The sequence below is a fragment of the Bombina bombina genome, chromosome 3, assembly GCF_027579735.1.
Source record: "Bombina bombina isolate aBomBom1 chromosome 3, aBomBom1.pri, whole genome shotgun sequence".
Classification (NCBI taxonomy): domain Eukaryota; kingdom Metazoa; phylum Chordata; class Amphibia; order Anura; family Bombinatoridae; genus Bombina; species Bombina bombina.
This window is the reverse complement of record NC_069501.1, coordinates 1,065,847,974-1,065,860,684: the sequence shown is the minus strand read 5'-3', so window position 1 is coordinate 1,065,860,684 and position 12,711 is coordinate 1,065,847,974. Positions and strand designations below refer to the sequence as shown.

At 35.6% G+C, this 12,711-nt stretch overlaps 1 protein-coding gene across 1 annotated transcript; it reads right to left on the bottom strand.

Moving 5' to 3' along the window:
* Positions 1-5,138: 5,138 nt before the first annotated feature.
* Positions 5,139-12,313, bottom strand: LOC128652065 (keratin, type II cytoskeletal cochleal-like). Its single transcript, XM_053705015.1, has 7 exons — positions 11,879-12,313; positions 10,715-10,923; positions 9,022-9,082; positions 8,801-8,896; positions 7,588-7,752; positions 5,709-5,834; positions 5,139-5,363 (listed from the first exon to the last, which is right to left on the bottom strand). Exons 1-7 carry the CDS (start codon positions 12,311-12,313, stop codon positions 5,139-5,141), a joined length of 1,317 nt encoding a protein of 438 aa, XP_053560990.1.
* Between the last annotated feature and the right edge of the window lie 398 nt (positions 12,314-12,711).

Here is a 12,711-nt window from a genome sequence, read left to right as displayed (position 1 = left end):
AAGACTTCAGCCGGAGGATGGATGTCTTCAGCCCCCCACTTGGGCTTGGATCAAGACATCGGAGGCTCTTCTGGACAGATCGGGACCCGGTGTGGTGAAGACAAGGTAGGGAGATCTTCAGGGGCTTAGTGTTAGGTTTATTTAAGGGGGGTTTGGGTTAGATTAGGGGTATGTGGGTGGTGGGATGTAATGTTGGGGGGGGTATTGTATGTTTTTTTTTTTACAGGCAAAAGAGCTGAATTCTTTGGGGCATGCCCCGCAAAGGGCCCTTTTAAGGGCTGGTAAGGTAAAAGAGCTTTTCTATTTTAATTTTAGAATAGGGTAGGGCATTTTTTTATTTTGGGGGTCTGTTATTTTATTAGGGGGCTTAGAGTAGGTGTAATTAGTTTAAAATTGTAATATTTTTCTAATGTTTGTAAATATTTTTTTATTTTTTGTAACTTAGTTCTTTTTTATTTTTTGTACTTTAATTAGTTTATTTAATTGTATTTATTTGTAGGTATTGTATTTAATTAATTTATTGATAGTGTAGTGTTAGGTTTAATTGTATTTAATTGTAGGTATTTTATTTAATTAATTTATTGATAGTGTAGTGTTAGGTTTAATTGTAACTTAGGTTAGGATTTATTTTACAGGTAATTTTGTAATTATTTTAACTAGGTAGCTATTAAATAGTTATTAACTATTTAATAGCTATTGTACCTGGTTAAAATAAATACAAAGTTGCCTGTAAAATAAATATAAATCCTAAAATAGCTACAATATAATTATAATTTATATTGTAGCTATATTAGGGTTTATTTTACAGGTAAGTATTTAGCTTTAAATAGGAATAATTTATTTAATAAGAGTTAATTTATTTCGTTAGAATAAAATTATATTTAACTTAGGGGGGTGTTAGTGTTAGGGTTAGACTTAGCTTTAGGGGTTAATACATTTATTAGAGTAGCGGCGAGGTCCGGTCGGCAGATTAGTGGTTAATAATTGTAGGTAGCTGGCGGCGACGTTGTGGGGGGCAGATTAGGGGTTAATAAATATAATATAGGGGTCGGCGGTGTTAGGGGCAGCAGATTAGGGGTACATAACTATAATGTAGGTTGCGGCGGTGTACGGAGCGGCAGATTAGGGGTTAAAAATAATATGCAGGGGTCAGCGATAGCGGGGGCGGCAGATTAGGGGTTAATAAGTGTAAGGCTAGGGGTGTTTAGACTCGGGGTACATGTTAGGGTGTTAGGTGCAGACTTAGGAAGTGTTTCCCCATAGGAAACAATGGGGCTGCGTTAGGAGCTGAACGCTGCTTTTTTGCAGGTGTTAGGTTTTTTTTCAGCTCAAACTGTCCCATTGTTTCCTATGGGGGAATCGTGCACGAGCACGTTTTTGAAGCTGGCCGCGTCCGTAAGCACCACTGGTATCGAGAGTTGCAGTGGCGGTAAATTATGCTCTACGCTCCTTTTTTGGAGCCTAACGTACTGAAAACGCAGCCATTCTGTGAACTCTAAATACCAGCGGTGTTTAAAAGGTGCGGGGGAAAAAAAGCATGCGTTAGCTACGTGGGTCGTTACCGACAAAACTCTAAATCTAGCCGATAGCTTTTTTGTAATCCAGGAAAAAAAAGTCTTTAGAGTATGTTTCTTTTCTTTTCTCTGGCTTATTATGGGGCCTAATTATCATAGTGCGAGCGGACATGATCCGATATTGCGTATCATGTCCGCTGCACATCGATAAATGCTGACAGCATACACTCTTGGCATTTATCATTGCACAAGCAGTTCTTGTGAACTGCTGGTGCAATGCCACTCCCTGCAGATTTGCGGCCAATCGATGGGGTTGATTTCTGGCGATGTCTGTCCACCGCCTCAAAGCAGGCGGACAGGTTATGGAGCAGCAGTCTTTAGAAACACGGGGCATCAAGCTCCGTATGGAGCTTGATAAATATGCCCCTCCGTCTCAGATTTGAATGTCCATATTATGGAGCTGTATACAGGAAGTTATTACATTTTCAATATTATTTGCGGGTATCTATTTATATTATTTATACTATAGTCTGTTATAAGTAGCACCTACTAAACAACAGAACAACACATATAAACTACATTTTTAATCAGACAACTATACCTCCTGTCACAGTAAAAGTATAGTGAAAGAAAAAACAAAAGTGCCTAACCCTAGATAACATTTAAACAGCCAAAATCTCATAACTTATTATTGTTGTTCGGAATTAAAACATTTGAAAACTTAACTATTGTTAGGACAAAATATTCTGTATTTACATTGTTGCAAATAATATGCAAGTACAACATTTGCAAGTGAAAATTTGTTTATTAAAGATTCAGATAAGCATTGATTGTTACAAATACTTAATAGAAAATAGTGTGTCAAGTCAAATAAAATTTGGATATTTTCCTTATTAGCCTATTAGGTTGTATTATATTGCTAGATATGGAAACCGAAGTTATAGACTATATAGACAATATTGTTTTATGCAGCCTTTGTATTAGTAATCTGTAATCAGCAGTGTCCAGAGCTGTGCTTGGCAACATGGCTGAAGCTTCGTCCAGTCTTATAATGATAACCTTTATGGGACATTCCCCCAGAACAGTCCTTTCCTCCAGTGCTTGAGTGCAGCACAGCTAAAGAGAAATTGGCAACATTTGAAAAACAATGAACAACGTATTTATTGCTAATAATATATAAATGTAGACTGTATTATTGTTACTGTGGCATTTTACACGATCACACCCATTATTGTTCAATGTTCAGCTATAATTGCTTCAACTTTTTATAGCTACCAATACAACTAACAAAGCGGAACACAGTTTACATCTCAAAGCTTAAAGGAACATTAAACCCAAAAAAATTATTTCATGATTTAGATAGAGAATACAATTTTAAACACCATTCCAATTTACTTCTATTATCTAATTTGCTTCATTCTTTAGATATCCTTTCTTGAAGAAATAGCAATGCACATTGGTGAGCCAATTACACGAGTCATCCATGTGCAGCCACCAATCAGCAGCTACTGAGCCTATCTAGATATGCTTTTCATCAAATAATATCAAGAGAATGAAGCAAATTAGATAATAGAAGTAAATTAGAAAGATGTTTAAAATTGCATGCTCTTTCTAAACCATGAAAGAAAAAATATGGGTTTCATGTCCCTTTAATAACTTTTGAATACCTTCATATACCCTGTAAAACTGGCAAAGGTAAAATAATAATTGGAAATTCTTCATGTAATGGAACAGGAAATGTGAATTGTACTTTTTCTATATTTTATGGGCTTCTATTTCAAAAGCATTTTACTGCATTACAGTTCTGCACTTGGCCTACTCCCTCACACCCTATTCCTTTAAATATCCACCCTTTTTCTTCTCTAGTTCCCTTAGAAAATCCTACCCACTTTCTATTTAGCCTTGTTGCTCTCCTGATTTTTACTGGTTCCTATTTCCCCTCTAGCCCACCACTCACTACAGCCTCTACATGTGCTTCTGTTGTTTGTAGAGGTAAAGCTATGATTCCAGTGGCTAAATCTCTCTAATGCCTTGTATTGTCCACTCACCAACATCTCCCACATCTGGTATCTGACCCTAAACAAACTAGCTGGACTACCATAATCAAAAATACCCAATCCTTGCTCACCTGCATTTGTCTAGATTTTCTTACACTTCCTGGTATTGTAAATTCTTGTAAACTGTCTGTATTATGTACACATTCCTTACCAATTCTGTTCACAAACAATCTTAATCTCTTTCCTCTGATGAAAGTCTACCTCAGACATCCTCAAACTTGGCCCTCTAGAGGTTTAGGAACTACATTTCCCATGATGCTCAGCCAGCTGATATGCTAGCTGAGCATCATGGGAAATGTAGTTCCAAAACCTCTGGAGCGCCAAGTTTGAGGATGTCTGGTCTACCTAAAAAATATTTCAATAGCTTATTCTTTGACACTGCTTAACTGCTTACCTCGTCTTCTATTTCAAAATTGCCACTGTTAGATTATGCACCTGAGACTTTTATGTTGCAATAATAATAATAAGGTAGATGATAAATAAATGATAGATAGATGATATAGATAGATGATAGATAGATATTTGATAGATAGATAAATTGATAGATAGATAAATAGATAGATAGATAGATAGATAGATAGATACAGGACCGGACTGGGAAGAAAAATAGGCCTGGGCATTTAAAGGAGGAACAGCCCACATCAGTTAGACTTCTGTCAGCTAAGTATCCATAATAGACCAGAACCCTCATTCTGTAGCACCTATGCTTAACAGACTGAGGCCGACTGTAACAGCTTTTTAATTGTTATCCAAATTAAGAGAGGGTGGGGCCTCTAAATAGCAGCAAGGCCCACATAAGAGCCTGGCCCGCCGGGCATTTGCCCTGTATGCATTATGGCCAGTCCGGATCTGGATAGATAGATGCCTTTAAGATAAAAAATCCCAATGTAAGATAAAATATGCCTCAACTGCATATATGAAGTTATGCTATATTAAGTAAAGATATTTCAGCAATGTGAAATGGATTATTCAGCGCACATATATGAATCACTTACATATGTTGACAGGGCCTTCTGAAGCAAGTCTGAATGAACATAAAAACAAAAAAATAAAATTAGTAAACTTTTTACAGTTTGGAGATGAGTATATGGCCCATTTTTATCAAGCTCCATACGGAGCTTGAAGGGCCGTGTTTCTGGCGAGTCTTCAGACTCGCCAGAAACACAAGTTATGAAGCAGCGGTCTAAAGACCGCTACTCCATAACCCTGTCCGCCTGCTCTGAGCAGGCGGACAGGAATCGCCAGAAATCAACCCGATCGAGTACAATCGGGTTGATTGACATCCCCCTGCTGGCGGCCGATTGGCCACGAGTCAGTAGGGGGCGGCGTTGCACCAGCAGCTCTTGTGAGCTGCTGGTGCAATGTTAAATGCGGAGAGCGTATTGCTCTCCGCATTTAGCGAGGTCTTGCGGACCTGATACACACTGTCGGATCAGGTCCTCAAGACCTATGATAAATAGAGGCCTGTGTGTTCATGTTTCACTAAAGCTACATAACATATTATAGCTCTATAAATGAATGGGTATTCACAGTAATTTTACTGTAGCATCTCTATAAATATTACAACTCACCTGCCCTCTTCTCCCTCCAGCATTTTCCTATAAGTCGCAATCTCAATATCCAGCGCCAGCTTCACGTTCATCAGCTCCTGGTACTCACGCAGCTGGCGAGACATGTCCTGCTTAGCTTTCTGCAGAGCAGCCTCCAGCTCAGACAGTTTATTCTTGGCGTCTCTGACAGCCGCCTCTCCCCGGCCCTCAGCATCACTTATAGCTGCCTCCAGTGAAGCACGCTGGGAAATCAGAGAAAAAATAAATAATAGTATAAAAAACAATAAACCAATTAAAATTTTCTACTTCATGTACTATTACAGAAGAGCCTATTTTATATGTCTACAACTACAAAACAATAATTGGACTAGCTTTTCGCTGGCTTATGCTTACACTGGTACACTCCTGTATAATTCAGGATACGGATAAGTATTTCTAAGCTATTACAAAGAAAACAAAAAAAAAAAACAGGAACTGGTAAGAATGCAGAAAGGACTGATTAGACATTATTAAGGGTTATATATTCAGTATTTGCTTTATGCATGTCTAGAAGACTATTAGTATGTTTATAATATATAGACTAGTACCTGTGATTTTGCACTTTCAATCTCTCCCCTAAGTCTTTGAATTTTTCGGTTAAGCTCAGCAATCTCATTTTTGGTGTTTTGCAGGTCGTTGCCATAACTTCCAGCGGTCATGCGAAGCTCCTCAAACTACAAAAAATAAAAATTATTAGTGGGACATTAAACTCATAATCTATATTATCTGCGTTGCAAAATAAATGTTTTTAAATATTTTAAAGGGATATTAAACAGTTTGACATTGTAATATAAAACATGTTAATCATGTGTATAAAACGTCTTTGCAACAACTTTTGCCCCCTCTTCCTATATTTTAACCTTGAAAATTGTTCGTTTTCTCAATTCCACTTCTCAATTCTATAAAGAAATGACCTCTGCCACGTTATAAACATGGTTTTCCCCATTATCTATTTTTTTGCTGAGGACAATTGAAAAGAGATGTCAAACAGGCAAAAGAGAGTGAGCAAATGAGGCTGTGTGGAGACCATGTTAGATAATTACTGCTATAACTGTCATAAGCATAAAACTAAAGCAGAAAACCTAGGTTCAAATATGGCAGCACTTGTTACATTATATAAACTAAAGTACTTTATAGAAACTAAACCTATACAATTATATCTTTAATATTTAAACAACTAATATCACTTGAAAAATACATACTATTTTCAGTCTAATCTTTGCTTGAAAGCATAATTCTATGTAGTGTGTATTTACTATTTAATATCTGTCACTTTGTCATCACAATTTGCAAGGCATTGTGATACAGTTCAAGGATAAACTTCTTGAAAAGCCTGGTGAAATGAATGTTCCTAGTGTCCTTTGAAATGGTCAGTTGGGACAGATGCAAATGAGTTCTGAGCTAACCAGCCACTGAGTAGGATGTTGTAGATAGGTACAGTTAACCATGCTTAAAGGGACATGTTTTAAAGGGACAGGAAACCCCAAACTTCTCTTTCATAATTTGGATATAATATACCATTTTAAATAACTTTCTAATTTACGTCCATTACCAAATTTGCTTCATTCTCTTGTTATCCTTTGCTGAAGGAACAACATTGCACTACTGGCAGCAAGATGAACACATCTAGTCAGCCAATCACAAAAGATAAATGTGTGCAGGCACCAATTAGCAGTAGCTCCCACTAGTGTAGGATATGTGCATATTCTTTTTCAATAAGGGCTACCAAGAGAACAAAGCACATTTGAAAATAGAAGTGAATTTAAAAGTGTCTTAAAATTAAATACTCTATCTGAATCAAGTTCAATTTTTACTTTCCTATCCCTTTAATGTAAAAAGTTGTTATGCATAGGTAAACAAACTTTGCAGTATGCTTTCAATATTTATGTTATTTATTTTCATGTAATTTAGCTCTAAAACAAATGGCTTTTCTCATTCTCAGTACTGAAAAAACACAATGCAGACTGCTACATATCTGTCCCTAATTAGCTTCAGCAGATATGGACTGTATACTAACATCATGATCTTGTTAGCCTTGTTATATGCAGACTCAAGCCCAGATTGGCTTCTCCAAAAGAGGCAAGTGGTGGGTGAAGATTGGCTTTTGAAAAATGATTGCAATATGCAAGATGGTAATTTGTTTTTAAAATGTTGATGTTTTTCTATAGCAAGGCAACAGACGTTACAAGGTGTTTATGTCCCTTTAAATATGATGGAGGTGTATTTTATAGTACTTTATAGTATTTTAAAGTACAAAGTAGACAAATTGGATAATCAATGTACATTGAAATATTGTGTTACCTTTCTTAATTAACCATTTTACAGGGAGATGAAATGCTAAAGTCACTTTAAAATTAAAAAAAAAGATATCCATAGAAGTCTAGTTTGCAAGCTGCTATTTTATGCTGATTTCTTTTTCTTTCTCACCCTTGACTGATAGGCGGCCTCAGCCTCAGCTCTGCTCCTGTTAGCGATCTCCTCATACTGAGCTCTGACCTCACCAATAATACCGTCAAGGTCCAGGTCTCTGCTGTTGTCCATTGAAACCACCACTGATGTGTCTGAGATCTGGGCCTGAAGTTGAGCAATTTCCTGTAAAGTTTTAAATACAAAATACTAATGTTTGTGCAATAAAAAGTATTGTACAATAGGTATTTTCTAAAATATAAGAAATTAATAAAGGACTCCCACAAGCTTTACAGATAGCATCAATTATACAATTCCTAATAAAAGATGAACTAGTCTCCTTCATATAATTCTAAAGACCCTTCCAGATACAAAGTTAGCACCTTCCTGAGTATGTATTGGGTACTTGTAAAGCACGGCTAATCACCAGTAAGGGTAACAAGGCGCTGCTCATTTTATCAACCTCAGAAGAATGAAAGGCTGAGTGGACATCGTCGGGGATTGAACCTGCAACCCTTAGATTGCTACAAAGCACAGCCACAGTGCCTTAGCATGCTGAGCTATCTGTGAATGGTGTATTTAATTTGTGTGCTGTCTTCTAATCCCCAAAATCTACAATTTTAGCTCATATTTGCCTCATATGTCTCTCACAACAAGGTCAAGTACTCATGGAAAGGTCAACAGCCTCAAAGGACAACTAGGGATCACTGATTTGTAATACAATTAATAATGAAACATCTGGTGAGCAGAGAAGCATAAATACATCATGTCAGTGGTGTATTTAGATTTTCTGCTACTGTAGCTCCTGGGACATTTTCTGCCCCATACCCTCCCCTAACAATATTAACTCCTCATCTATTTCTACCAACCCAACATCAGAGCCCTTTGGAGTGGTCCTGCCCCCTGACTAAACAACCAGTAGATATTATATTGTAATAAAATAAGTATATAAAATATTTGGAGAGCATAGGAGTGCGAAAGCATCATGTCATAGAATCACTCTCAAAATATTCTGTCATTCCACAAATCCTCTTGCCCTAGACGCATGCCTGGTTGGTCTATGCCAAAATATGCCCGTGCATCATGCCATTGAACTTAACTACAAAATTTGCCCCCTCCCAAAATCTCCTTGCCTGAAACACAGAGATAGTTAACCTAGACCAAAATACTCTCCTAGAGTTTGTTAATATTGAAGTAAGTAAACAAATGTAAAAAAAATATCTTGGATTTTTACCGCATCAAACAAGGTTCTTAGGAAGCTGATTTCATCACTCAGGGAGTCAGCCTTAGCTTGCAGCTCAGCTTTATTCATAAAAGCGGCATCAACATCCTACGGGCAAATATAATTTATCATTAGCTACTGAACATATCTAATTTATAATGCATTTATTTGCCTCCAAATAATGTATAACAATAAGAAGACACTTCAAATGTTATTTTTCTTCAATAACCTACCCTCTTTAACATAACAAATTCATTCTCTGCAGCTGTGCGCCTGTTGATTTCTTCTTCATATCTGTCAAAATGTAGTATATAGTAGAATTAGATTTCCTAATAGATATTATTTTTAATACATAAACAGATTTATGGTAACAATACATCAGTTGTGTGTTTTAAAGCACCATAATGTCTCAAAACGAATGCGTTTTAGCTAAACACATAACAGTTTGTGCCATACACCTTTTCAGATAAAAATACAAATAAACATTAAAAGAAAGCAAAAAAAAAAAAACATTTAAATAGTTTAAAATTAATAAAAATGGAGGGGACCCAAATCACCCTTTCTCTGCATAACTAATTTTTGGATATTTCACCATTTGATTCCTCAGGGTTAGTCCAAAAGAAAAGTATTGTAATCCAGCATTGGATTTCTTTTTAAAAAAAACTCTGCATACATTTTATGGATAATGTTTAACTTGCCTCTTATGAGCAATGTTAACACTCACTTTATCAGTGCTCATAAGTGGCAAGTTAAGTGATGCGCTTAAGAACAGGATAAAATAAAACTTTATGTCAGGTCTCCAAAAGTGCAACATAATATTTAGAGCTATCACTTGAAAATTTGCATAACAATACACATGAAAAATATATTAAAATAAAGTATTTCACTTAGATTTATAGATATCAAATGTAAAATGGAGGTTTATTATTGAAAACAATGTTTTAAAACTGATTTAAAGGGATTTGATATATAACAAGGTGCTGCACTGAGAAGAGCTCAAATGTATATATATATATATAAAAAAAGATGTATAGATGATATATATTTTTGTGTGTATATGCGTATACAAATGGATGAATGTGTGCAGTGTTTATTACAACACCATAGTTTAAATAAAGATAGCCAACATGAGTTTTTCAGCATGCCCCATAGAGGTTTATTATGTGATTTTTGTGCACCTGTGCTGTCCTTTATACAGATTTTAACACACCCTAGATTTTAAACTTGTAATATAAGGGCAAAACATAAGGCTATTGATTTAACTTAGCACTAATATTTTGTGCTCCGCATGTAATCTAGCCCTTATTTTGCATGCAGATCTTTTGTAATGCAGTTAAATGTATATATAGGTATATATATATATATATATATATATATATATATATATATATATATATATATATATATAAAATCCCATGACGTTTCGGTGCCTAACTTGCACCTTATTCAAATGGTTTCAGTCCATAGCAGGAAGGTGTCCCAACCTGGCTTCCAAACGTCATGGGATTTTTTTTATGTATTTGGATAATTAACAGCTAAGTTTTATACTAAACCCAATGAGTGCTGTCTTGAATAAGGAGACTGTTTATACTATTTTTGACATAGCACCCTGGTATATGCCACTGGTTTTGAACACAGGAGTGCAGATCCTTTTTGGAACTTTATATATATATATATATATATATATATATATATATATATATATATATATATACAATTAGATATCAGAGGCCACTATTGGCACTATTTGATTTATATTTCTACTATTAATTTAAAGCCTCACCAATAATGTATTTTTAAAACTTCCACTAGTGTTAATGTTAGAGGTTGTATAATTATAATTGTCACATTAAAAAATCACATAATGTTTGCTCACTTATGTCCAGGCAGAAGATCACTAATTAATAGTAAAAGTATATAACCTACTTTCTCTTTAATTCTTCTACTGTTTCCTCCATACTGTTCCTCTCTGCATCCAGACGAGTTCTCTCACATCCCAGATTATCTAGCTGCCTCCTGAGGTTGCTGATGAAAGCCTCAAATAGAGGTTCAATTTGACATTTGGCAGTTTTTTGATCCTGCAGTAAATTCCACTTGGTCTCAAGCATTTTGTTCTGTTGTTCTAAAAAGCGAACCTAAATAAATAAAAAAATAAAAATAAATATATATCTGATAATAATTTAAAATTGGTATATGAATGCTTGCCTTAAAGGGACATACAATACAAAAAAATGCATTAGAGCATTTTATTGTTGCTCTGTTGCTCGCATATAACTAAAAGGTTAATCACTTTCCTTTAGAAAATCTTTATCTACAAAAAAAAACCCCATGTATTTTAATGGAGAATTTTATAGAAAAAACATTAAACTTTTCTAAAACTCCAGAGCAGCAATGCACTACTGGGACCTAGATGAACACATCTGTGAGCCAATGACAAGAGGCATGACTCTATAGCTATCACTCACCAGCTAGTTCCCAGTAATCCATTGCTTTTCCTGAGCATAATAATAGGGCATTTGAGGCTTATTAATGTATTTTTTTTAAACACTACAAACTCATGTTTTTTGTTCACACTGGAATTGTGAAATACACTTAGAAATAATTTTTAAAATTTCAGACGTTTGGTTTTTAGTTTCTATATGAAGCAGTAGTATAGGTATATAAATAGCATTAACACTCTGAAATACAATGAGTGTTTGATGTAGCACAGAAGACAGCTGATGATCACATGGAACATAAGTGACAAGTGTGTATGTCAGCTTGAGAGCTTCTTTAAACTTTAATGATCAAAAGTATTTTTAAATTACTATTTCAATTGTGCAGTCAGGGTTCAAATAACAAAAGCAAAATATTTTAGATCTAATCTGTTGCTTAATAAATGACAACATGATGCTTTTAAAGGGATGCTATTCACATTTAGTTCAACCTAAGCTAAGCCTTTCATTTATATTCATGTGCTAAGTAAATGTGAACACTAATACAGCTGTAAATGCTGTCTTGAAAGTCAGTAATAATGCATTCTATTATACAAGTCTTACCTGTTAGTTTTAACCTAAACACCTTATGGTTATGACATATGTATTTCCTCACCTTATCAATGAAGGAGGCAAATTTGTTATTAAGACCTTTGATTTGATTTCTCTCTTCAGTCCTCACTCTCTGAATGTTTGGGTCAATCTCCAAGTTGAGAGGTGCCAGAAGTCCTTGGTTCACAGTAACAGCGGTGATGCTTCCAGAACAAGATGATCCCCCAAATCCATGGCCAATTGCTCTGATACCATATCCAGTTCCAGACCCATGTCTACTTTTCCCAGAATAACAACTTCCTAGTGAAATCTTATGTCCTTTGGAACCAAAACTATAGGCGCTTTTACTGCTAAAACAAGATACTGACTTGTGAGCAGAACCTCCATGTTTTGGTGAGTATGAGGAAATGCTGTGAGTGCTCACATGTTTAGGTAACAAAACGGAGCTGGAGCTGAAGTGCTTGAGTCCAGAGCTGTGGTTGGTGGACTGGTGAGGCATCTTGTTGCTTTTGAAAGGTTGTGAAGAGGATGTGTTGTCTGCTCTTCAAAAGATTTCTTTGTATTTAAACTAACTCTGTGTTGTCTTCTTTTATACTTGGAGTGGGTGTAGTCACACTGTTAGATACATTTATGACCTATTATGATTGCATCTTGTTAGCATCAGTTCCTCCTGTTTTCATAGAAAACCAAGCAGTAACCACCTATATCATGAAAGCCATCCCACGTTCATTGTTGGATACCAGTTTGCATAAAACATTGGTAATAAAATCTTTAATTTACAGAACTTGGGAGTATTATTTCAAAGTAATTTATAAATGGATCAAATCAACAAATAAAGGGCTAGATTACGATTGGAGTGCAAGAAGTAAGCTTTTCGCCCGTATCGGTTAGCGCGTG